The 27,568-nt window shown below is 44.8% G+C and overlaps 1 protein-coding gene across 1 annotated transcript in view; it reads left to right on the top strand.

The window, feature by feature from the left end:
- TTLL10 (tubulin tyrosine ligase like 10) overlaps window positions 1-27,568 on the top strand; it is a 113,348-nt gene that overhangs the window by 5,122 nt on the left and 80,658 nt on the right. Inside the window, exon 2 of the mRNA XM_073585319.1 lies at window positions 20,234-20,601. Within this exon, the coding sequence (XP_073441420.1) occupies window positions 20,277-20,601 (325 nt within the window). The 5' untranslated portion in view covers window positions 20,234-20,276. The remainder of the gene's footprint in view (window positions 1-20,233; window positions 20,602-27,568) is intronic.

Raw genomic sequence — 27,568 nt, 5'->3', positions numbered from 1 at the left:
TGGCAGTGTTGGAGCCCAGGGATTACAGTTCAGGTGGTAGAAACATGAACACAACAGGAGACCTGGATACTGTTGCCAACCAATTATTTATTCTGGAAGAGGACTGGCAAATTCCAGCGAGATCCAGGCCTTGTTCATTTTCAGAAAAGTAAGCCGGTCAACGTTATCGGAGGATAGTCGCGTGCGACGGTCTGTTAGTACACCACCTGCGGCACTAAAGACGCGTTCCGATAATACACTAGCAGCAGGGCAAGCCAGCACCTCCAATGCATACTGGCTAAGCTCTGGCCATGTATCCAGCTTAGAGACCCAAAACTTGAAGAGGAAAGAGCCGTCTTGGAGTACACTGAGAGGGCAAGACATGTGGTCTGTCACCATCTGACGGAAATGTTGCCTCCTGCTGACTGGAGCCATCTGTGATGGTGTAGACATTTGTGGCAGGCACACCAAACTTTGCCACATTTGGGCCATACTGGTCTTGCCTTGTGCTGAGCCGCTGCCTCTGCTCCCTCTTTGTGCAGAGCTTCCTCCACTGCCTCGAAGCACAGAGCTGCTTTGTAAAGCACTAGCAGCACTGCTCTCAGGTGGAATGGAGAACATGATGGAATGCACCAGTGTGTCTTGGTACTCCCGCATTTTATGCTCCCGGTTCAACGGTGTTATGAGGCTTTGTAAGTTGTCCCGGTAGCGAGGATCTAGGAGGGTGTACACCCAATAATCAGCCATGTTGAGAATGTGGGCGATGCGGCGGTCGTTTCTTAGGCACTGCAGCATGAAATCAACCATGTGCTGCAGACTCCCAACTGCCCAAGAAACTGTCCCCTGCTTGAGGTGTCATCTCTGCCTGCTCTGCATCACCCCACCCTCGCTCTACATACTAACTACGAGAGCATTGTGTACCTCCCTCCTCTGGAGAGATGTCTTCCTCCTCCATTGTCTCCTCCTCTTCCTCCTCACAAAGTGTCCCCTGCCTAGGCCTTTGTGAGGAACCACGTTGCGCAGACTGTCCAGAAGCAGATGGCATTTGTGACTCCTCATCCTCCACCTCTTCCAAAACCTCCTCTCTTAGTGCTTGCAGTGTTTTTTGAAGCAGGCAGATAAGGGAGTCATGCTGACTAGTGCATCATCTGCACTTGCCATCCGCGTGGAATCATCGAAGGCACGCAAAACGTGGCAGATGTCCTTCATAGAGGCCCACTCAGTGGTGCTGAAGTGTGACCGGCGCACAGTGCGACTGTGACTTGTTTGTGCCTGATGCAGCTGGTACTCCATTACTGCTGCCTGCTGCTCACACAACCGCTCCAACATTTGTAACGTTGAATTCCACCTGGTGGGTAGGTCACATATGATGCGATGTTCTGGAAGGCGGAATCGGAGCTGCAGAGCTGCAATGTGCGATCTTGCCATGCTGGAACGCCGCAAGTGAGCGCTCTCTATGCGGACCTTGTGCAGTAGTGCATCAAGATCCGGATAGTCCCTCAGAAAGCTCTGCACGACCAAATTGAGCCCATGTGCCAGACATGGGATGTGAGTGAGGTTACCTAGGCCCAGAGCTGTCACCAGATTTTGGCCATTGTCACATACTACCAAGCCTGGCTGGAGATTCGCTGGCACAAACAACACGTCGCTCTCCTGCTTGATGGCATTCCAGAGCTCCTGCGCTGTGTGGCTTCGATTTCCTAAAGAAATTAATTTCAGTACGGACATCTTGACGTTTGGCCACGGCTGTGCTCATATCGGTTAAGCGTTAACGGGTCCATGTGGAGGTAGACCGTGACGGCTCCTGCAGCGCTGATTCTGAGGAACTGGAGTATGAGGAGGAGTCAATGTGTACAGACTGGATTCCTGCAATCCTTGGAGTTGGCAGAACACGTACAGCGCCACTCTCAAGATCTGTACCTGGCTCCACAACATTGACCCAATGGGCAGTGAGGGAAAGGTATCGTCCCTGTCCATGGTTACTGGTCCATGCATCGGTGGTCAGGTGGACCTTGCTACTGACGGCGTTTAGTAGCGCATGTTTAATTTTTCCCTCCACATGCTTTTGCAGGGCAGGGACGGCTTGCCTGCTCAAATAAAAGCGGCTGGGCACGGTGTATTGTGGGACTGCCAATGCCATGAAGTTACGGAAGGTGTCAGTCTCCACCAGCCTGAATGAGAGCATTTCAAGGGCCAGTAGTTTTGCAATGTCAGCATTCAGAGCCTGTGCTCGGGGATGGTTTGCCGAGTATGGCCACCTTTTCTAACATGTCTGTGCTACCGATGGCTGTAGAGTGGCCTGGGAGTGTGAGGATGACAGGGAACGTGGTGCTGTGGGTGGAATGTCACTGGGTCTCTGGACAACAGTGCCAGAGATTCTTCCATGGCGATCCTGTGAGGAAACCAAACCAGCTGTGTGTGAGCTGGAGGAAGAGGCTACAACACGAGCTGAAGAGGTGGTAGGTGGTGCTGTAGGTTGGCCTACGTCTTCAGTGTGTCTTTGTAACTCCACCACGTGCTTGGTATGCACATGTTTCCACATATTTGTGGTATTGAGGTTGCTGACACTTTTCCCTCTTTTGACTTTATGATTACACAGCTTGCGTTTGACAAAGCAAATGTCATCTACAACTGTGTCAAAAAAGGACCACACACTGCACGTCCTGGGAGTGCCCGTTTTGGGTTTTGGAAGAGGAATGCTCCTAACAGTGCCGAAGTGGAGGCTACAGGCAACCAAGTCTGCCCCCTCCCTCTCCCTCCTGTTTTGGCCATTTGGGGAATCTCTTCCTCAGAGCTGCTCCCACCACCTTCCTGTTCCTCACGCCATGATGGTACACTCCCCTCTTCAAACACCTGCTTCTCCTGGGTAGTCTCGCCAGCACAGTACGCACCAGAAAGTGGCACCTGAGTCTCATCATCTGATGCGTACTGAGGTGTGCTGACCATAGGCACTGGCCCACCCGTCTCTTCAGATTCAGAGGGACAAAGCAGTTGCGCATCACTGCATACTCCCTCTTCTTCACATTCTAGAATGCTGCTTGGCTGGTCCCCTGTTTCCAAGCCAAGAGATTCAGAAAACAGAAGTAGAGATGGCTCCTGTCCAGGGCTCTCTGACTGCCTGGGCAATTTGGCAGGTGGTGAAGAGAAAGATGGTTGCTCTTAAGTGCTCTGGCCCTGAGAGGATGTGGAAGTCATTGAAGTCGATGCGTTAGCTGCCATCTATCCGACAACGGCTTCAATTTGTTCGTCCCGCAGCAGTGGGGTATGGCGAGGTCCTACAAAGCTGCGCATAAAGGACTGTTGCCTGGTAAAACTGGGGGATGCTGAGTCACTGGTGCCTGCAGCAGGCACAGAATCCCCAAGTCCTCTCCCTGCTGAAACTCCATGCCCACGGCCACGTGCCTTACTCCCTGCCTTCTTCATCTTGGTAGACTGATAAAGATAGACAGAAAAGTATGAAGGAGGGGCTTAGTGTGCTTATTCCTGAACAGCTGCTAACAGGTATAAGAAACACTAATTTTATAAAGTGTATGGACTACACTTTAATATGAGCTAATGTGGCCTACACAACTGTCAAGTGGAGTGTTTGGTGAACTTTGTTTACGTGTTTTTTTTTCAAAAAAACAAAAAGGATGTGACCAAAGATGTGAAAATGATAGTATCACAAACATTTTGGAGCTATTACAATGCAGGAAGGTAACCTACAATGCAATATATGAGGCTCCCAAAAATAGGCTAATACTAATCTGGCTGCGGCTGCAGGGCACAAGCCAAAAAAAAGGCTCCTCTATCTACTCCTATATAGTGTTTGCAACCAACCAATGTAGATGGATACAGATGGAAGCACACTAATAGGAGAAAAAAATCAGGAAAAATGAGCTGCAATAAAACAAAAAATGGACAATGTATGAGGCAGTGACGCACGCTGAGCAGACTACAACCAGAGGTGGCTGCAGAACACACTACAACGTGAGCTGGATTCACACACAGAGACCTCACAGACAGCCGTGAACAGTGCAGAGAACTGGGCACTAGCACTGAAAGGCTGCAGAAAGGCTCCGCTGTCTACTCCTATAGTGTTTGCAACCAATGTAGATGGATACCGATGGATGCACACTAATAGGAGAATTAATGAAAAATGAGCAGCAATAAAGCAAAACTAAATATGTATGAGGCAGTGACGCACGCTGAGCGGCCTACAACCAGAGGTGGTGTAGGACACACTACAGCGTGAGCTGCACTCACACAGACCTTGCAGACAGCTGTGAACAGCAAGACAAAAGAAAGCTACAGTGATTGATAATGTAGCCTGGGTAAAGCACAATATTATATAGCAAATCGCTATCTCTAACTGTCCCTCAGAGTCTTGAACAGCAGCCTGTCCCTAACTGAATTCACAGCAGAGTGAACCCTAAATGGCGGCGGCGGCTTTTATAGTGCATCATGACATCATTTCAGCAGCCAATCACAGCCATGCCATTAGTTAACATGCCTAACAGGATGTGCCCACACTTCTGAGGATTCCTCATTGGCTGAATCAAATCAAACTGGTTCATAGCATTATGGGAACTTCCGATTCCTGTATTCAATATGCAAAAAGTATCGGAATTCCAATACCACGAATATCGGCCGATACCCGATATTTGCGGTGTCGGAATGCTCAACACTAGCCATGAGTCTTCTTGGGAATGAAGCAACAAGCTTTTCACACCTGGATTTTGGGATCCTCTGCCATTCTTCCTTGTAGATCCTCTCCAGTTCCGTCAGGTTGGATGGTGAACATTGGTCGACACCCATTTTCAGGTCTCTCCAGAGATGCTCAACTGGGTTTAGGTCAGGGCTCTGGCTGAGCCAGTCAAGAATGGTCACAGAGTTGTTCTGAAGCCACTCTTTGGTTATTTTAGCTGTGTGCTTAGGGTCATTGTCTTTTTGGAAGGTGAACCTTTGGCCAAGTCTAATGTCCAGAGCACTCTGAAAGAGGTTTTCATCCAGGATATCTGTGTACTTGGTCGCATTCATGTTTCCTTCAATTACAACCAGTCGTTTTGTCCCTGCAGCTGAAAACCACCCTCATAGCATGATGCTACCACCACCATGTTTCACTGTTGGGATTGTACTGGGCAGGTGATGAGCAGTGCCTGGTTTTCTCCACACATACCGCTTAGAATTATCACCAAAATGTTTTATCTTCGTCTCATCAGACCAGAGAATCTTATTTCTCATAGTCTGGGAGTCCTTCATGTGTTTTTTTTTAGCAAACTCTATGCTGGCTTTCATACGTCTGGCACTGAGGAGAGGCTTTCGTTGGGCCACTCTGCCATAAAGGCCTGACTGGTGGAGTTCTGCAGTGATAGTTGACTTTGTGGAACTTTCTCCCATCTCCCAACTGCATCTGTAGAGCTCAGCCACAGTGATCTTGGGGTTCTTCTTTACCTCTCTCACCAAGGCTCTTCTCCCATGATTGCTCAGTTTGGCTTGGACGGCCAGGTCTAGGAAGACTTCTGGTGGTCCCAAACTTCTTCCATTTAAGGATTATGGAGGCCACTGTGCTCTTAGGAACCATAAGTACTGCAGAAATTCTTTTGTACCCTTGGCCAGATCTGTGCCTTGCCACAATCCTGTCTATGAGCTCCTTGGCCAGTTCCTTTGACCTCATGATTCTCATTTGGTCTGACATGTACTGTGAGCTGTGAGGTTGTAAGGGAGTGAGATATAATGTCCTTCTTGGGGGTTGCCCTCCCAGGGCTGTGGGGTACTCGGTACCGGGCCGGTGTCAGGGGGATGTGTCACAGCAGTGGTGACCCGGTCCGTGGCCCTGGGCGCCCAACTAATAGGGGAGATTGAATGGTGGAATGTAGTTAATGAATACTTCGTGATGCCACCTGTGGTGCTCGGCCTGGGAGATGTTAAGCCGACGCTGCATGCAGATCCTCTGGGGCTGGTGGTGTGTTGCAGCCAAGATGGTGAAGCTCCCCACAGGTGAAGCTGTAGCCCCAGGGCAGTGTAGATGTGGGGGAAGAGGAGAGGCACAAGCGGTGTAGAAGCTGGTACCCAGATGTAGTGGGGTTGGATGCATTGGCGCAAGAATGAATGGAGGACAACAGGGCTTGTAGTTCCAAAGCTTTACTCACAGTCTGTAGTACACACAGGTGCCTGCCTCCGTGCCGTGTCCTCCGGGTCAGGGACTCAGTCAACCTCCAGGCAAGATGGAATGCTCCCTTCCAACGCTCCTGCAACATGTGCCTTTCTGAACGTCTCCTCTATAGCACCTTTAAGTGTGAAGTACTCCCAGTACTGAGTTACACTGGAGTGCCTCCTGACAGATGTTCCCAAGAACTTTACTTGTACGGCAGACAGCTGTAGCCTGCTTCGGGGACTCTCTACTCCTGAGTCCCGGCTCACTATCCTAGTTGCTGTTGTGCCCCCAAGTCTTAGATGGGAGTAGTGCATATACAGCCCACTACTCCACCGGTGTCTGCTGCAGAACCATTAGTGTCCATACAACCTTGGGAACCGGGCCCCGGCCTTGCACTTAGAACTTCTAGGCAGGGTTCTTCCTTTAACCCACGTCCTCTCTGTTCCCTTTTACTCCTACGTTCCGTACTTGTCTTTCTTTCTTATGGAAGCTCAGGCTTCAGTTCAGTCTTTCTCCTTCTTTCCTTTCCCGTGCCAGCAGACCCAGGTCACTGAGGTCTGCTGCAGCACCTCCTTCCTCCATCCCTCTTCCAGGGATCTTCTTTCCTCACTCCTCTCCGAGTGGCTTCCTCTCTCAGACTGACCTCGAACTGACTGAAATTCTAAACCTTCCCGCTCTTTTATGTATTCTAACTCCACCCGCCTTCCAGCACGTTTTGTGTTCCAAGCAGGGAAACATCAAAGGTGCTCTGCTACTCTCTAAGCAAGGAGCCGCAATGTGGCTTTGCTGAACTACCTTGTTGTGTGGGGTGCGATTGTTGGAGCGTGGTCAGGAGCCTCCAACTTACCTGGATGGTGGGACACCACACCTCAGGAGGAGGTGCAGTACCTCTGTGGCGACTGAGCCTCAGGGGCGCCACACTTGCTTCTCTTCCTCTGATTGCCCCTTGATTGTTAATGTTTACATATTGTTGATTGATAAAATCTATGATAAATGTCTGCAGTACTGCTACATAGAAATATGTATTATCGCTCATCTTTTATGGTATTGCCACATGTATGTGCTACCATTGTATAGAAAAACTGTATTATAATGTTTGGTGTTCCTTTAGTATACTACTGCATAATACAATGTGTCAGATGTTCATGTACAGTTAGTGTAAGTTAGTGCATCCTTCTTGGCAGCCACGCAATGTTAAAGTGCTGCAGCCCATGTTACCCATGGCCACTGTGTGTCATAGCAGTGTGCCAGAAGAGAAAAGGAAAGATGTGGTGACTTATCGCCTGGGCAGATGCTTTTAGGGCAGGAGTCGGTTGGACTGAGGAGATGAAGGAAGTTGGAGCTTCAACGAGATCGGTACAGACAGACCGGATGCTTTACCAGAGGCAACCAAACCTGGTGACTTATGATTTCGAGTCTGGGGCAAAACATGCAGAAGGAATTGTGATCATGGCGAGGTCAGGCCAGGAAGGAACTGGGGAGCAGTCTAGCACGGTCTGGTCTGGGCGTGTACAGCACAGAAGCGACAGTCAGAAAGGGAAAGACGAGGAAACAAGTAAATGTAATGATGTACAAACTGTGGATGTAACCTGTGAATTACTCAGTAAAGAAAGTGTTAAAGTTAACTTGGACTATGTCTCCATTGCTGGGAGTCGCCTGAAAGAGGGACCTTCGATGCCTGGGAAGTGTCCAGAGGAAGCTGAAGCTGGAGATGCAGGTATGCTGAAGAGCACTGTTTTCTGTAGGGGAAGGACTGGACATAAAAATTGCAGTTATTCAAATCACCACTACAGTCCTGTCCCTCCCTTACAAGGTTTTATATAGACAGGTGTGTGCCTTTACAAATCAAGTCCTATCAGTTTAATTAAACGCAGCTGGACTACAATGAAGGAGTAGAACCATCTCAAGGAGGATCACAAGGAAATGGACAGCATGTGACTTATATATGAGTGTCTGAGCAAAGGGTCTGAATACTTATGACCATGTGATATTTCAGTTTTTAATAAATTTGCAAAAATTTCTATATTTCTGTTTTTTTCCTGTCAAGATGAGTATACAATAAATAGAAAAAAATGAACTTTTTGAATTTACCAAATGGCTGCAATGAAACAAGTGAAAAATTTAAAGGTGTCTGAATACTTTCCATACCCACTGTATTTCTATGCAGCTGTCACATTTGGGTGGGGAGAGCCGAAGCTTTGTGTTGGGATCCTCATCTGAGTTATACGGTCGCCCCTTATGTTCAGTTTCCATGTATGCAGCGGGTTCAAAAGCTGAGCCTGCACTCTACCCAGGTGTGTAACAACCCAATTGCTGCTGTCAGTCACTGACAATGGCATTTCAATAGCACAATCGTGGGCTCAATGGCTCCCTTACAACAAGACACAGGGTGCTGATGCATTTCCATAGTTGGCAGCAGCATCCTGACAGCCCCTTTGTCCAGCTGTGAAGCCCAGACACAGGATGGGCTTCATAAGGAGATGTCAAATACACTTGTACTTTGTTTTTTAAAACAGGTTCAAGTCCGCTAGACAGGCCCAAAAAAAGTGAAAAGAGAGTTTTTTTTAAATGAAAAAAATAAAAGGTAAAAAAAAGAAATATGGAAAAAGAAGTATAAAGATTCAAGTCACCTATTCCCCCCATTAAAGGTAGGTAAAAAAGACATCATAACAGTCTGATCTATCAAAATGTAAAACTAACTAACCCAAATGCTAAATACCCAAAGAAGGAAAAAAAATCAGAACTCCAGCCTTATTCGTTGTCACAATACCCTACAGAATACAATAAAAAAGGTTTCAAACATTGTGTGTAACCCAGAACAGTATCAATAGCCCTTTCACAGCTCCATCAATGGAAAAATAAAAATGTTACAGGTTTCTAAAAATGAAATAAACCCCATTTTCTTTAAGATGTCAGTGTTGCGGAGGAAAGAATGACAGTTTCAAAGGAACCAGTCACATATGGAAGTAGTGCTATGGCTGTATAGCTGCTCATCCCTCAATAAAGATGATACCTTTTTTTGTAGAGATGCAATTTGAGAAATCTAATGTAGAAATCATATGCAAATCAGGCTGAAAGTGCAATGGGGCGTGTCAGTGCTCTTGGAAGAATCAGTCCTAATACAGTGAACCGCCCCAAGTGCACTTCAGCCTGATTTTCATATGGCTTTCACCTTAGATTCTCATGATTTCCACACTGTATTGGTGCTTGTCCTACAATAGACATAATCCCTGGTTTGTAGACATCGAGCCATAATGATAATTCCATAAGCAAAAATGAACTTGCAGGTTCCCTTTAAGGGCACAATTGTCGCCTAAGTACTTTTGCTCCTTGTTGTAGAGATTGGTGGAGGATCAAGACCACCACAACTTCTGACCTATTTTTGCTGGATCCCATACTGATTAAACACATTGATGGCATATCTAATTGTTATATGACCCTTTAACACATTTATGTCGCAGAGAATTTCCAATTTTTCGTGAACGTTTTTTTCCTCTCCTTCTTTCAAGAGCCACAATATTTTCATTTTTCCGTCCACATGAGGGCTTTTTTTTTTTCAGGACAAGTTTTCCTTTTGAATGACACTTTTCATTTTATCATGTGATGTATGGGAAAGTGGGAAAAAAAAATTCCAAGTGCATTGAAATTGCAAAAGAAAATACAATTCCACAATAGTTTTTTGGGTTGTCTAGTTGCCATGTTCCCTATATGGTAACCCTGACCTAGAAATATGATTCCCCAGGTCAGTACGACTACGCAGATACCAAACATGTATGTTTTTTTTATTTCAGTGGTGAAAAAAAACGTGGAAATTTGTGTAATAAAATTTTTGCCTGTGTCTCCATTTTCCTTTTTCCGAGACTCGTAACGTTTTAACATTTCAGGTTCTCGGTGAGGGCTTATTTCTTTTGCCCCAAGCTGAAGTTTTTACAGTTAGCATTTTGGGGTAGATACAATGTTTTGATCGCTGCTTATTTCAATATCGCGGAAGCCAAAAGAAAACATACTTCTGGGTTATTGATTTTTTTTCTCATTACTTCGTTTAACTATTGGAATAATTAATTTTATATTTTGATAGATCGAACCAGTATGGAAACAGCGTTTCTAAATATGTGTATTTTTTGTGTTATTTTTAACAGGGCAAAGGGGGTGTGATTTTGAACTTTTATTTTTTTTTCCACCTTTTACTCCATTTTTTAGTCCCCTTGGGGACTTGAACCTACGATCATCTGATTGCTTGTACTATACATAACAGTGCAGTGCAGACTTCATCTGCCGGGCAAGATGCACATCAGGGATCCGACATGTGATGTAAATATTTGACATATGTCGAGAAGGGATAAAGATGAAGAACACAAGTACAGAATATGCAAGAGTCTATCAGTGGCCTAAACTATGTCTTATTGGACACCACATCCACTTCTGTCCTCACAAAAAATCTTAAATTTAGTTTATGTTTATTTCTCTTCTGTCTTAAAGGGAATCTGTCACCCCTTTTTTGAGATTTCATATAATGATGATATTCAATTGTGTGTCACATAAGGATTCTCTTAGTACTTTTGCTTCCCCCTGACCCCGCACCCTTCATGCATAAATACCTTGTTTATATCGGTTCAGATGTATGTAAACTGCCGTGGTCCGGTCCGCTGGGCGGGGCTTATTCACCTGCTCCCCCCCCCGTCTTGCTCTACGCATTTCTTGTTGTGTAGAGCAAGACAGGGAGGGGGGAGCAGTTGAATAAGCCACGCCCATCGGACCGGACCGTGGCAGTTTACATACATCTGAACCGATATAAACAAGGTATTTATGCATGAAAGATGCGGGGTCAGGGGGAAGCAAAAGTACTAAGAGAATCCTTATGTGACACACAATTGAATATCATCATTATATGAAATCTCAAAAAAGGGGTGACAGATTCCCATTAACAGGGCAGTCCATTTTCAGAAAACCTTCTTCTCTAAGAAGAAATAGTTATAAAAAAAACTTACCCTCATTGGGTACAGCACTGGCTTTCCATAGCTTCTAAGATCGTGGACCTCACAGACATCAGGTCAAAAGCTCTGTAGCCAATCATTGAGTTCAGTGGCACGGCCACCGATCTGTGTCGTTTGTCTGCAGCGCTGACATCATATCAATGGAGCTGCAGCCAGTCAATGGGTTAAGCAGCTCTTGCTTTTGAGATGACAGAGCCCTGAGCTTTAGGTTTCTCGAATTTTGAGGTCCACCTCTTGATGATGAGGAGACATCTGCATTTCCTTTGTTGTCCTATAATATCTCTTATATAAAGAGAATTCTAGTGGAACAAAAGGATGACCCCCGAAGCCTGCTCCATTCTTGGCTTCTATTAATAGTCCCTGAAAAAGAAATCTGATTTGTGTGAGAAAACAGGAGTATTGTATGTCTCAGTCTGCTGGAGAAGCTTAGGGTGTGGATGTGATCCGAGGAAACGGCTCAGCCTCCTCTTTCCTGTGATCGTATGACACCTTTATTAGGGCCATTGTAACCCGCACTTCTTAAGTTTTGGAGTTTATTATGGAGCCAGAGTCTATTCTTACAGATATTAAGCTTCAGATACGGACAATGATGGATTTAATCAACTCAATTTCAGCTGAGACTCTTCGAAGAATCACTCAGAAATGGAGATTCCCTTAACGCTAACGTGTCCCTCTCAGTGGGTCTATCATAACTGCCAGCAAGGACAATTTGGACAAAGCAATCTCTGATCTAAGGCTTGAAGAGAAGCTATAACAGAAAATAATCAGGTTCTTGTGTTATATGTATTTTTTCTAAATATCGCAATGTGGCATTTTTGCTATATCTTGATTTTTATAAAGAAAAACAATCGGTAATCTTGTAATTCTTCCACTGGCCACTTGCTTTTTCAAAAATAAACTTAATATATAGCTTGCCCTATTCGCTGGGATACTTCTGAAGGTGAAGATGCTGGTGCCGCCACCATTGCCTTATCTCCTGAATCAGCCCTCTGTCTGCTCTCTTCCCCCACCCAGGGAAGAGGGGAGCTGCCGTGCACCGCAGTACACCAACTCAACGAACAAGGCAACATGAACAAGGGTAACTGAAAATACCAGGCATACAAATATTCACTCATCTATAACAGAGGAATGCACCAGGGAGTGAAGGACGGGGGGGGGGGGGGGGGGGGGGAACCAAAGTAAGAAGAGGGAAGGGAATTATCACACTTACAAACCCACGCAACAGTCACAGATAACTCCTCCAAACTCTTTATCACAATAAGCACCAAACACCTCTCCTCCAAGCCATGCAGCATAAGCTAGCTCTGACAATGTGTTTAAATCGGGACCCAGATTATAAAGGGGATAGGAGTGGTTAACCAAGCTCAGCTGAGAGCTCAGACTCCCAGAACTCCCAACATGACCGATTAACCCCTGTACTGCCAAAGGAAATTAACACAATTTAAAAAGAAGGTGAAGTGCTTATTTTCAGTGCAGGAGTAGGAGCAATCAGACTCTGTGGTCTTCTGGCTCTTCTCTGTTGCGGTAACCCCGAGACAGTAACATCTCTAAATACCTTAGATAATAATAGATCCACCAATCACAATAGGTGATGTCACAGCTCAACTCCTTCTTCTCCAATGGCTGATAGCTCCTCTATAAACAATATATAACACAGGATGCACTATTTACAATATGTGATGTCACAGCTCATCTCTTCCTCCTGTACAATGACTGTTAACACCTCTGTATACTGTAGAAAACACATGATCCACCATTCACAATAGATGATGTCACAGCTCACCTCCTCCCCTTCCTGTACACTGACTGATAACACCTCTGTATAAAGTATGTAACACATTATCCACAGTGGTTAACCAATCACAAAAGGCGATGTCACAGCTGACTCTGCCCCCCCCCCCTTCATAATGATCTTTGCACAAACTCATAAAATACTTCCATACAAATGATAGGGTCGGAGTCTGCTCATTGAGACTATGTACATGTGTTGTTTCCTGAAATAATAGGGAATTGCAGTTTATAAAAGCCCCAGTGGTCAATGTTAAAATTGAAATATTTTCTAATTTTTATTTTTAATACAGATTGTGATTTGAAAGAAAAAAACCAACATGTTTAAAACAATGCACTTAACACAAAAACCTATCTTAAGCAATAGTCATTTTCTGACGATAGCTTCCCTTTAAGCCCCCCATACACAATATATATGGTAGCTGTTGGTTGAACGATCATTCAGCCATCATGCAGCCAAGGGCTCTCTCTCCAGAGTCCCCCACACACAGGGATTGGTAGTTGGAAATCCGACATGCCCATTCAAATGTTTGAGGGCAAGACCGGGGTGGAGAGGAGCTTTGTAGTTGGACAAGTGAGGCGCTGGGGATAGGCAAGTATAATTCTTTCCCCGGTCCTTAAGGCTTTGTGCACACTTTGTGTTTTTGCTGCATTTTTTCAGTGCAGATTTGTCACAAAACCTGAAGGTTTCCTGATGCCAGCAAACTGAATAAGAATCCTGAAGTTTCATGCGCATGTTGCTTATTTATTCCTGCAGATTTATATCTGCAACATGTCAATTCTTTCAGTATTTCTGCTTCAGATTTCACCTATAGTAATGAGTGTGAAAAATCTGCCCCAAAAACAAGAGGAAAAAACGCTGCAAAAACGTGTGTTTTTGCCGTGCACTTTTCCTGCCAGGAGATGAAGAAAATTCTGCACCAAATACTTACTGTGTTTTTTCTTGAATCCTTAAATATTAGTAAATTCTAAGCAAATTTGATTTGTTTAGAATGAATTTGCTTTTCTCTAGAATAAATGTGGAATTCAGTTTCATTAAAAATTTTGCTCCATTTTGCTTTTGCCGACATTTTTTTTTCCCAGCACATTAAACTTTTATGTAGTCTGTGGTCACAAATCAGCCAAGGGGAGCTGAGAAAAAGTCAATGAACAGCTTCAAACTCTCCCAATGCAGCTCACTGACCGATCCTCGGTTGGCTCATTCTGCATCTCGCAATAAACAGTGCAATTCACAAGCAAACGGTGCAAAATTTTTAATGGAAGGCCAATTTCAAAAATTATTTTTTTTAGCTAAAAATACATGCATTTAATAAAATAAGAAACAAAAGGGTTTGTGCCCTATTACTAAAAAAATGTTCTGAAATTCATTTTTTTTTAGACAAGAAAAAAATGACTTTTTTTATCAGTGTTCTGGATCTGATTTAAAAAAAATAAATTGCAAAAATACTCAACAACACTCCATAGGCTGTAAGGGGTATGTAAATCACGAATGTAAAAAACGGATGTCTGAATTGGGTCTTAGGCTGGTTTCACATTAGCGCTTTTGTGCGCAGCGCATCGTGCGCACCCGTGCGCATGCGCACTGCGCACCTATGTTTAACATGACGTGCGCATGGTCTTGCGCACACTTGCGTTTTCATGCGCATGCGTTTTTTTGTCTTTCGCGCCAGGTGCGCCAGACGCAACATGTTGCATTTTTTGGTCCGCCCTATCTCGTCAAAAAACGCATGCACACGCATGCGCACGGAATGCGCAAAAACAACACATTAAAGTCTATGGGAACGCATGCGTGCGCATGGTCTTGCGCACGCTTGCGTTTTTTTGCGCATGCGTTTTTGAGGTAAACAAGTCTGGAATGTGGTCTAGACAATGGAAAAAGTGTCACACCTAAAAACGCATGCGCATAAAAAACGCAAACGCATGCAAAAACGCATGTAAAACGCAAGCAACGCTGCGTTTTTTTGACGCATCAGCCTACGCATGACACTAAAAAAACGCGTTTGTTTTGCGTTTTTCTTTGCTTTTTTTATGCGCACGATGCGCTGTGCAAAAAAACGCTAATGTGAAACTAGCCTTAGAGATTGATCAATGGAGGTTTCAACAGCCTGATGTGAACTGATCGTTTGATAGCTGGAAGACTTCCTTATGACCCTGTGAAGCGCCTAATTTTTCGCAGTGAATTGGCCGCGACTTGTCATCATTCAGGGCAGTTTCACACGTCCAGCTAATTCCAGTACCGGAAAAACCGGTAACGGAGCTATCCGTGTCCGTGTGCATACGGAGGTCATTCGTGTGACATCCGTGTGCTATCCGTATGTCCGTGTGTACCATCCGTGTGCTGTCCATATGCTGTCCGTGTGTCCGTGTCCGTGTTTTTGAAAAATTATTTTTAATGTGAACCCTTTGACTTTTAAAAATGCACACGGATCGCACACGGACAGCATCCGTGTGCGGTGCGTGTTTACACGGACCCATTGACTTGTATTGGTCCGTGTGATCCGTGCTGTTGCACAAAAACGGACATGTCAGCGTGTTTGCACATGGACACACGGTCCGTGAAAACACGCTGACATCTGCATAGACACATTCCTGAGAATGTGTCTACGTGTGTCAGTGTCTCCGGTACGTGAGAAAACTGTCACTACACGTACCGGAGACACTGACGTGTGAAACTGCCCTCATGTAGAGCGTAGAGCATAATAATCAGTAGTGACAGAATAGAAATTAGCACTGGAGTCCCGGCCAAGTCGTTCTTCACATCCCTTCACTGTCATAAGACATATGAGGTCATTTCAGAACCTAAGCGCCATATGAAATTTCATCCAAGAAAGTAACTCAACTACTTCTAGCTGCTCGGTTTATGGGCAGGAGATCAGGTTTTGGCAAGCGCAAAATGTTCCTTTAGATTAGAAAGTTATGAGCCATCGTCTGTTTTTCATTTTCATTCATGCCAGCAGACTTTTTTCTTTTTTTTTTTTTAATAAGTAACTTGGCATGTCAGGTCTCTAGTTTCCAGTATAGGTAGATTGGATTTCATCCAGGTCATTGTCTTTTCTGTTGAATTCACACTTTGCCCTTTTTTCCGGGTATACAATGACCTGCAAAAGGGGCAGAAGAAGAAAGCAACTAAATCTGAGATCCTTGCATCAGGCGGAACACACAACGATTCTGTCAAAACCAACATGTGAAAAACTACCTGTAGGTAGCGCTGGAGGAGGGTTTGGTGACTCGTGCTTCGCCATCTGGTGTGCAGCCAACTGTTTAAAGAGAATCTGTCAGCAGCATTTTGCTTCCTCTCTGGGAGCAGCATACTGTAGGCAAAAAGAAGCTGAAGCCAACGATGTATCACTTAGTTTACTGGGTGCAGCCGTTCTGACACAAGCAGAGCTTTTAGACACAGAATGAAGCAGCGCTGAGAAAGCTAACTCTGCCCACACCAGGCTCTCTGTCCATAAAAAGGAGGTGCTTATCACAGGAGGGGGCGTTGCTAGACTAGTCCTCCAATACTAATCTCTTAGGCCTGTTTCACACTTCTGTTTTTGACAATCAGTCACGATCCGCCGAATTGGAAAAAAACGGATCCGCCATTTTTCTTTGCGGAGCCGTTTTATTCCCCCATTGACTTTCATTATCGGCGGATTTTGACTGATGTTGGTCCGTTGCGTCTGTATTTTTACGGATCCGCCAAAATTTGGGCATCCGCAAAGATTTCAGAACGGACCATGCAACTTTTTTTGGCCTACGGATCCGACAGACACTGATTTAACCCGCAATTATCTCTGGGTGCCGGATGAAAAATCTCTCTCTCTCGTTCTCTCTCTCGTCGCCATATCACCTGAGTCGGTAACTGCTCTGCTGCTCCCGCCTGCATCATCGCCCGATCTGCTGCTCCCGCCTGCATCATCGCCCGATCTGCTGCTCCCGCCTGCATCATCGCCCGATCTGCTGCTCCCGCCTGCATCATCGCCCGATCTGCTGCTCCCGCCTGCATCATCGCCCGATCTGCTGCTCCCGCCTGCATCATCGCCCGATCTGCTGCTCCCGCCTGATCTGCTCCCGCGAGATATGCTGCTTCTCCCGTGATTCGCCCCATCTGCTCCCGCGCCGATTTCGTCATGCTGATCCAGGACGCGGTATGTCTCTTTCACCATCGGCGGATCTGTACATCCGCCGATCCGCTCACACACGTTCCTGTCAGTCCGCCTGCGGATCCATTTTCTGCTATTTTGGCGGATCTGGACTGACAGGAAAAACTGAAGTGTGAAACAGGCCTTAATGATAAATCCATCAGAGTTAGTAAGCAACAGTGACAAGTGACATCTCTGAATTCTGTGTTTCATCCTCTATCTCCCAATGTCTTCAGATTACATAGCAAAAACCTGCTGACAGATTCCCTTTAAGCCTTATTGCAAAGTATTTCCACTCTTAAAGGGGTTGCGCAGTGTAGAAAAGAGAATGCTAATAATTTATTTATTACTTGAACTCATTCAATTGGAGCGAAATAAATTTTTTGCAATTGGGTTTCATTAAAAATGTTTGCCTTTTGTAATCTCTGTGTTGCACTGTATATTGCTGGCTGCAGAATGAGTCAACTGAGTATCCATCAGTAAGCTCGAAATGAATGTCTGATGAAGAGAATTTGTAATTCTTTTATTTATCTTTTCTAAGCTGATTTATGAACACAAACTACTTTAAGGAGGAACGTAGGAAACAAAAAGCTTGGAAAAGCCAAATGATGCAACATTTTTAATGAAACTCAAATGTCAAAATGATTTTTAGCCCCAAATACATGTAAGGGGGAAAAAAATTGTCCTCAATAGAGGACAGTCCCTTTAACACCTTCATGCATTGGCAAGTTTTTGTCTTTTGCATTTTCACTTTTTCCTTCCCTTCTTCCAGGAGCTATCTTTTTTTTAGTTTTCTATCCACATGACATAGCCATACGAGGCCTTGTGTTTAACATAACGAGTTGTAGCTTTAAATGACATCTTTCATTTTACCATACAATATACTGAAAAAAAAGGAAATTTGCTGTGAAATGTGAAAAAAAGCAATTTCAACTTTTTTTGTGTTTTCATTTTATGGCTTTTACCATGCAGTAAGAATGACCTGACAGTGTGATTCTTCAGCTCAGTACGATTTCGGCGATATCAAACTTGTATGTTTTTTTACTCTATTTTAGCTTGTATTTTGCCTGTTGAGTTGTGGTGAGTTAATTGGTATCACTTGGGGGTACATAATACATTTTTATTGCATATTAGGGGAGGCGCGGAACTAAAAAAAACAGCAATTCTGAAGTTTTGATTTTTTTTTTACTATGGGTTAAATATTTTTATATTTTGATAGACTGAACTTGGACAGACATGATGGATTAAATTATTAACTTCTTTATTTTTTTATTGAAAATAGGGGGGGATTTTTTTTTTTTAAATCTTTAACTTTTCTTTAAAACTTTCTATTTATTTTTTAGGCCCCCTTAGGGGACCCAAACCTTCAATTCTTGGACCCCTTACACTATGTAATGCAAGACTTTGTTTTTTCTGTACATTTTGAAATCCACAGTCTCTTATAAAGCCTGTGGCCAGGCTTCACAGGAGTACCAATATGGCAGCCACTGGATGCCATGGCAACCCATTATGTCAAAAGGGGACTTGACCGAACAGACACCCCAAGAAGTTTGTGCTACTTAAATGCCTCAGCTGTAGAATGACAGCACCATTTAATTGGTTACACAGCAGCGATAGGAGCTAGCTCTGATCGCTGACGCCCCCCATGGGAGGAATGGGCTCTTGACATACATATTTGGAACAACAACTTATGGTTACCATTCCCCTTGTCTACGTCCCTAGACCCTGACATGACAGGTTGTGGTGAAACAAGCTGTTGACAATGGGAGTGATAAGGCCCAAAGCCCAATTGATCGGCACCCTATAACTGTTTCTGTTGCCCATAGCAACCAATCCAAGCCCAGCTTTCTTTTTTTAAACGGCTCTGGTAAAATGAAAGCTGTGCTGTGATTGGTTGCTATGGGCAACAAAGAACTTGTTTACTGACAGTAGTCAGTCCAATATTTAGGCCTCAAACAAGGCTTTCTCGAGCAAGTATTTCCCTAATGGCATCTACACTAGGCCGAAAAAATTTCTAATACTGTTCTATGTATCACCTGTCCCGCCTTTGCCATTGTGATTTTTGTCGTAGTTTTTATTTCTATAGTCAGCCAATAAAATAGTGCAGTGACCCCATGGCTGTACTTATACCTAGGCAAACAATTAGAAGTGGAAATTATGGGAAGGTTATAGTCATAGCCTATGTGAACACTGAGGTTTGTTTTTTTTAGGAGGTTTTGGAGCTAAAATTGAACAGGAACTCTCCAAATCTCAAAACTCCTCAAAAACGTGAAGTTTCTGCTCAGATTTTGCTCCGAAAATTCAGCAAAAAGACTTTGTGTGCACATAGCCGTACAGAGTTTCTTGAGACGGTCAAAAACGTCTCGTTTTTCAAGCGAAAACCACTTCAGGGAATTTTGGAAGAGTTTTTCTTTTTCTGAAGAGATTATGAAGAGTTTGGGATGTGTTTGAGGTGGGTTTTTTCAGTCTTTTGATTGGACAGTACTTCGTTTGGAGCAGATCAGAAGGCCCATCAAAGACGTGACATGTTTTTTATTTTTTACCCACCAGACATTTTTCAGAATCTTTAAGTAAAAAAAACACCTCTCAAAAACTTCTCATATGAACAACTTTGTGAATATTCCCTATAAATGAAAAGAAAGAGTTTCCCAAACAATTTAGAAGTAGTTTTGGAGGATGATTTTGGACCAAATCCACTCCCAAAAAGTCCTAACAAAATATAGTTTAATGGTATGTGCACACGACGCTTTTTTTTCTATCAAATTTTCCTAGGCAAAGCTACGTTAGGAAGACACATACACTGAATGGATTCACTGCTGGCTGTGTTGTCGTGTTTTCGTCAGTGGTTCTGCTAAAAATTCATCCAAAAAAGAGCGTTTCCTGAAGAAGCGTCCACTAGAAAATCTCTTAATTTTTGACTGCTATGTGCACATGGAGTCCTTTTGGAGCGGAAACTGAGCAGAAACTGGGTAGAAACTCTCGAAATCCACCTCAATAACTCAAAACTCCTCAAAAACGTGGAGTTTCTGCTTCAAAAATTTCTAGAAGACCTCTTTGTGCACATAGCAGAAACTTTCCAAATGCTCCTCAAATGCTCTGAACTCCTCAGCAAAAAGACTGCATGCGCACATATCCGTAATGTTTATTTGTTTTCAATGTTTCTAAAGTTTTTTTACATTTTATTCCCCACCCACCCTCAAATAAACTAGTAAAATGGCTTAGGTTCACTACTCAGACCTGGAGTCTCCCGATATGCAGCTGAAGAGCAATCCACCTGAGCCAAAGGAGGAAACCTCACATCAACGATTGTCCGATACATCAAAACTTCATTCAGCGCCAGTGGGAGTCAAAAAACATGAAAGGCAAAATAATACAAAGGACTCTATAAAAGAAGCAACAGCATCTGCAGTCAGCAGTGACAAAGACAAGTGGACGGAAAATAATCCTTCACAGGAAAAAAGCCATCATCGGTCTACAAGCCAAACCGTGAAGGTTCCAAGGTGTTCAAGAAAAGCGCCTTCCACGGCAAAAAAGAAAAGGAGGAGTCAGCTTTGCTCAGACTCAAGGATTTTACCAGGTATGTTCAGAGACGTACCGTATGTGGTTAGTTAAATTATTTCAAAAAGTTGTGTTATCTTGGTTTTAAATGAAGATTTCACCAATTTTTTGATGAGGCCCTCACAATCAGTGCAGATTTTATTAAGTTGTTGGTCGGTTTTTGGAGCAGAAACTGAAAACTCCTCAAAAACTTCATCTGCTCAGTTTTTACTCCAAATACTCAGCAAAAAAAAAGTTTTTTTGTTCAGTCTTTGGAGCAGAAATTGAGCAGAAACTCTGCAAATCTAAAACCTCGTCAAAAAATGTGAGTTGCTCCAAAACCTAAGCAAGAAGACTCTTATGTGTTTTATAACACTTTGCAGCTAAGATCCATTTGCCCAGGGGGTTGTAATAACAAAACAATACAAACTGCACTTATCTTTCTCCTGTGTTCTCCGTTACACTGATTGGCTGCAGAGTTCCCATTCTATATGAACAGGAAACCAGCACAGATGTCCTGCTCCTATGGATTAATGAATCTGCAGCCAAGAGTAAGGCCATGCGCACACATTGAGTATTTGGTGAGTTTTTTTACCTCAGTATTTGTAAGCTAAAACCAGGAGTGGAACGGTCAGAGGAAAAGCATAATAGAAACATTTGCACCACTTCTGCATTTATCACCCACTCCTGGTTTTGGCTCCCAGGTACTGGGGTAACAAACTCACCAAATACTGGATGTGTGCATGTGGCCTAAGAGTGGTCTTAAGTGCAAATATATTCAAACCACTTCCACCCAACCTGACTGACAGCTTCAGATTGGACTGAGCAGTGTGAGATTTAACAGCAGCAGGGAGGAGGGACACTGAGGAGCTATCAATGAAACTAGGTGGGCGGAGATTTAACAGCAGCAGAGAGGAGGGACACTGAGGAGCTATCAATTAGACTAGGTAGGTGGAGATTTAACAGCAGCAGGGAGGAATGACCCTGAGGAGCTAGCAATTAGCCTAGGTGGGTGGAGATTTAACAGCAGCAGGGAGGAGGGACACTGAGGAGTAGAGTTGAGCGACTTTGGTCGGATCGGGTTTCATGTAACAAAATTGTTTCAGATGAAACTGGTCCGACTAGGGCAAAAAAAGTCGGCGTTTCGTCCGAAACCCGACTTTGATTGCCCTAGTCGGACCAGTTTAATCTGAAACAAATTTTGTTTCATGAAACCCGATCCGACCAAGGTCGCTCAACTCTACTGAGGAGCTGTCAGTCAGGCCAGGTTGGAGGAGATTTCAGCCATCCTAACATGGATTATCAAAGCAAATACACTGGCTGCATCAGGTCTAAAAGAGCTACCTATTAATGAATGGAGCTTGTGTTGTGAAATCTGGTGGCAAATCTCTCCAAAGCCACGTAGGAAATAATGTGACTTTACTTTCACTCCAGAGTGGTGCAGAAACATTGGGTAGCTATAAGTATGTGAACCCACCCACCCTTGGATAGTTAATAAAGTTTCTGTTCACTTTTTACTTATTGCTCTGATTATACTTATTTAAAGCCTGGGATTATAATCTGGCCTTCATCATACCATGAAGTGTTAAAGGAAAAGAAACTCTCTAATCAGCTTTTCAGCAAGTAAAGCTCGTTATTACTAAGTCCCCTGATTAAACAGAGAGAGAAGCGCGAAGCGCGTTGTGCTTGCTCATTACGCGGCAGGGTGAGTCATCACCGGCACTACTGGAGCTAGCTATGTAATGCCCTAGATACATCTATTTTTAACTGCTGCCGCTTGACATTTCCGGATTGGCATTCAGCCTTATTACATCTGGTTCTACTAAACGAAATATGATTTGAGAGATATGAGCGCTACTCACACTCCCTATAAATATCCATAAGATACACATTTGTGGTAGAATTTTCTCCAGACCATGTGATAATATCTGGGTGAGGAATCCTCTACGGTCATCCATGGTCAGAGTAGGTTTTCAGAAATTTCGGATTCTGTTGCATACAAAAGTTTCAGGACCGAGCAAAATGGCGGCCACTATTGTGTTGTCTTCTTTTAAAGATATGGTCAAAATGATACAATACATTATTCACGCCTCTCCTAAGGCCTCACCTGTCCTTACACTGTCTGCACCGCAGCTCTATGTTTCTTTCAGCTTTCCTCGCTTCGGATTTTCCACCACTCTTTTCCAATGTTGAGGCCACTGAATGGTAGTAATGTTAGGTTAGATTATGCAGTATTTTTATGTAGCTATAAGGTGACGTTGGTCACTTACCACATGGAGGTATTATTCAGGCCCGCTTTGGTGGTTTTATTTGGTCATGATTTTGCGGTATTATTTAGTCACTGCATAGTGGTATTGCTCATCAGCTGTATGGTAGAATGAATACAATATTCAGTGGTGGTATTATTTAGCCACTGTATGGTGGCATTACTCAGTCATGGCATGGCAATATTATTTGGTCACTGTATGTTGGCATTATAGGGTCACTATATGACAGTAATAATCTGTATTCTGTGGCAGTATTATTCTGTCACTATATGGTGATATTAGTCGGCGATATTATTCAGTCACTGTATAGCGATATTATTCAGCTATTATAAAGTTCTTTTATTGAGTCACTTTATGGTGCTGTGATTGAGTGATGGTTTGGTGGTGTCATTTAGGCACTGTATGGTATTAACACTACATTTCTCTATGACGGTAATTTTATTTAGTCACTATGCAATGACAATACCCAGTCACTGTTCGGCGGTATTATTCACTCATGGTTTGGTGATAATCTGTTATGGTATAGTGGTAATATTTAGTCACTCCATAGTAGCATTATTTACCCGTGTGGGGGAATTATTTAGTCACTCAATAGTAGTAGTTTTTAGCTACTGTTTGGTGATAATACTTGGTGACAGTATAATAACATTTGGTCACAGTATGGTAATATTATCCAGTTGCATTGTGGTATTGTTGAGTCAGTGTATATTGGTATTGGTTAGTCAGTGTATGGTGCCATTATTTATTCCGGGTATGGTGATCACTAGAGTTGAGCGAAACGGGTCGAAAAAATTCAAAAGTCGCCGACTTTTGGCAAAGTCGGGTTTCATGAAACGAAACCCGACCCTAGGATGAGGTCGGCCACGAGGTCGACGACTTACGCACCAAAGTCGCGTTTCAAAAGTTTGTTTTGCGCTCTTTTTCAGCCAATCAGGATCCACGGACACTGTGGGCAACGTGATGACCTAGGCACGGGTCACCACCATCTTTCAGAAGGGCATGCAAGTGATTGGCTTGCTTTGGTGGGCGTCACAGGGGGTATAAAAGGGCGTGCACGCCGACCGCCATCTTACTTCTGCCGATCTTAGTATAGGGAGAGGTTGCTGCTGATTCTGTAGGGAGAGCGTTAGGCAGGGAAGAAGACAAAAAAACTGCTTCTGCTGCTAGCGATTTGGCCTGCACAACACACAAGTCACTGTGTGTGCAGTGCAAGGGGAGGCTATATTGTGGTGTATCAGTGATGTTGGTTGTTGGGCTGCCTTTTAAGGCTTCCTGACACGCTGGCATTGCTGTTTACCCACTGCTCCGCAAACTGCTTTTTTAAAAGCAATCCAATCTCCCTTATCCTCTCGTCACTTTGGTCACAGGCAGCTGTGCCATCGAGCGTGTCACATAGCGCTCAGATATCAGTGGGCCTCACACAATCCACAAGTGTCCAGTGTCCAAAAGTGTACGCAGAGATTCAAAATCTCCATTATCCTCTCGTCACTTTGGTCACAGGCAGCTGTGCCATCGAGCGTGTCACATAGCGCTCAGATATCAGTGGGCCTCACACAATCCACAAGTGTCCAGTGTCCAAAAGTGTACGCAGAGATTCAAAATCTCCATTATCCTCTCGTCACTTTGGTCACAGGCAGCTGTGCCATCGAGCGTGTCACATAGCGCTCAGATATCAGTGGGCCTCACACAATCTACAAGTGTCCAGTGTCCAAAAGTGTACGCAGAGATTCAAAATCTCCATTATCCTCTCGTCACTTTGGTCACAGGCAGCTGTGCCATCGAGCGTGTCACATAGCGCTCAGATATCAGTGGGCCTCACACAATCCACAAGTGTCCAGTGTCCAAAAGTGTACGCAGAGATTCAAAATCTCCATTATCCTCTCGTCACTTTGGTCACAGGCAGCTGTGCCATCGAGCGTGTCACATAGCACTCAGATATCAGTGGGCCTCACACAATCCACAAGTGTCCAGTGTCCAAAAGTGTACGCAGAGATTCAAAATCTCCATTATCCTCTCGTCACTTTGGTCACAGGCAGCTGTGCCATCGAGCGTGTCACATAGCGCTCAGATATCAGTGGGCCTCACACAATCCAAAAGTGTCCACTGTCCACAAGTGTGTGCAGAAATTCTAAATCTCCCCTGTCCTATAGACACCTTGTACCTTGTTTTACATTACTATATAGTTTGTTGGACTTTGTCTACATTTCTACCAAAAATGAGGAAGGCTGGTGGAAGAGGCCATGGAATTGGGCGGGGGTTGGCAGCTGGTAATGATGGTGTTGGTGGTGGATCTGATGGTAGTGGCAAGAGCAAAATAGGACCGAATGCAGGAGGTGCTGACCCTGCGTCATCGTCTGGCTACATAAGGCCTCGAACGCTTAGTTTTCTAGGAGTTGGCAAACCGCTTTTAAAGGCAGAGCATCAGGAAAAAGTTTTGTCTTACATTGCTGACTCAGCCTCCAGCTCTATCGCCTCCTCTTCTTCAGTTGTAAAAAGTAAAAGCACTGAGTCGTCATTGGAGGCTCATGTTCATGAACCACACCTTTCCTTGTGTCCTTCACCCCAACCAAGATTGAAGGATGACGCAGGCCATACTACTGATTACTCCATGGAGCTGTTTTCACATACCATGCCTGGATTATCAAGTCAAATGGTGAATTACCCAGGCCAAGATGAATCTGACATGGAGTGCACTGATGCACAGCCGCTGATGGATGATTCTGCTGGTACATTCACTCAGAGCACTACATTGTCCTCGCAGTGTACAGAGCCAGATTTTGACCCTGATGAGACTCAGGTGCCCCTTCCCGCACACTATACCACCATACACGGTGACACAGAGAAAGGTGCACATGACATAGAAGAGGAGGTGATGGATGACCCAGTTGTTGACCCAGATTGGCATCCATTGGGGGAAGAGGGTGCTGCTTCCAATAGCTCAGATGAGGAGCATCCACAGCAGACATCGACATCGCAACAGCTGTTATCTGGCAGGCCCGGAGCACTCCAAAGACAGGTTCCAAACATCAAAAGAGTTGCTGGACAGCTTGTCCAGAGGGTCAAAAGATCACAGCGTGCTAGGCCGCAAAATGTCTGCCAAAGTAGGAAGAGTGCAGTGTGGCACTTTTTTGAACAAAATCCTCATGATCAGGCCAAGGTTATCTGTAAGAAGTGCGCAAAGACCTTTAGCCGAGGGAAAAATCTGAAAAATTTGAATACCAGTTGCATGCTTAGACATTTAACCAGCATGCACTTGCAAGCGTGGACACAACACCAAACCTCAAGTGCCACATGTGCAACTGATCACAACGAAGGTAGTCAGCAACGCTACATTGTTTCCCCCACTGTAAGCCCACCGGTTAGCACAGCAGCAAATGTTGAGGTGTCGTTGCAAGGCCACAGCAGTCAGGGAATTCCACTGTTATATCAACGAAAGACTGATTCTAGGCCATCAGAAAGAACACCAACTCCATCACCATCATCAACCCTCTCTCAGTCCGCCCTGTCCACCGCTACTTCCACCATATGCAGCTCTCAAGTCCAGCTCACCCTCCCAGACACTATGAGTAGGTCAAGAAAGTACTCAGTCTCTCATCCGCGTACACTGGGTTTGAACGCCCACATTGCCAAACTAATCTCGTTTGAGATGATGCCCCTTCGGTTGGTGGAAAGCGCAGCTTTCCGCGAACTCATGGCCTATGCAGTACCACGCTATGACCTACCCAGTCGCCACTTCTTCTCTCGCAAAGCCATCCCAGCCCTCCACCATCATGTGAAAGACCGCATTGTCCATGCACTCAAGCAGTCAGTGAGCGGAAAGGTGCACCTCACAACTGATGCATGGTCCAGTCGGCATGGCCAGGGCCGTTACGTGTCCATCACTGCGCACTGGGTTAATGTGGTGGATGCAGGGTCCACAGGGGACAGCGGTGGTGGGACAGTGCTGCCTAGCCCACGGTATAGGAAACAGTTGGCTGTAGGCGTTCGACCCTCCTCCTCCTCCTCCTCCAGAAGCGAAAGCTCGTCCACAGAGCGCAGTCGTACGAGCACTCCATCTGCAGCTGCCACTGTTGCACACGATGTGTCCCCCTATCGAGCAGCTAGTGGAAAGCGTCAGCAGGCTGTGTTGCAGATGATGTGTTTGGGCGACAGACACACCGCCGAGGTGCTGGCCGAGTACTTGAAGCGACAAACTGAGTCATGGCTGGGCAGTGTACATCTTGAGGCAGGCAAGGTAGTTAGTGATAACGGCCGTAATTTTGTGGCAGCCATAGCCCTTTCAAAACTCAGCCACATACCTTGCTTGGCTCACACCTTGAACCTGGTGGTGCAGTGCTTCCTCAAAAATTATCCGGAGTTAACAGCCCTGCTCCAGAAGGTGCGAAGACTGTGCGCGCACATCCGCCGGTCGCCTGTACACTCCGTTCGTATGCAGAAGCTGCAGCGATTGCTCCACCTTCCCAACCACCGCCTCATTATCGACATTGCAACAAGGTGGAACTCCACCCTGCACATGGTGGAGCGGCTGTGCGAGCAGAGGCAGGCCATAATGCATTTGTGGGAGGATACACGGCCAGGCACTTTGTGAGCAGACATAGAGTTGACAGGTGTGCAGTGGTCGAAGCTGAAAGACCTCTGTAAAGTCCTTCAGTGTTTTGAGGAATGCACACGGCTGGTAAGCGCAGACGACGCCATCCTAAGCATGAGCATCCCACTTATGCGTCTGCACATGCAAACTTT

The sequence above is a fragment of the Dendrobates tinctorius genome, unplaced genomic scaffold (assembly GCF_039654945.1).
Source record: "Dendrobates tinctorius isolate UK_male_01 unplaced genomic scaffold, ASM3965494v1 ptg000086l, whole genome shotgun sequence".
In the NCBI taxonomy this organism is placed as follows: Eukaryota; Metazoa; Chordata; class Amphibia; order Anura; family Dendrobatidae; genus Dendrobates; species Dendrobates tinctorius.
The sequence above is the reverse complement of the archived record's forward strand: the minus strand, read 5'-3'. Positions and strand labels throughout refer to the sequence as shown.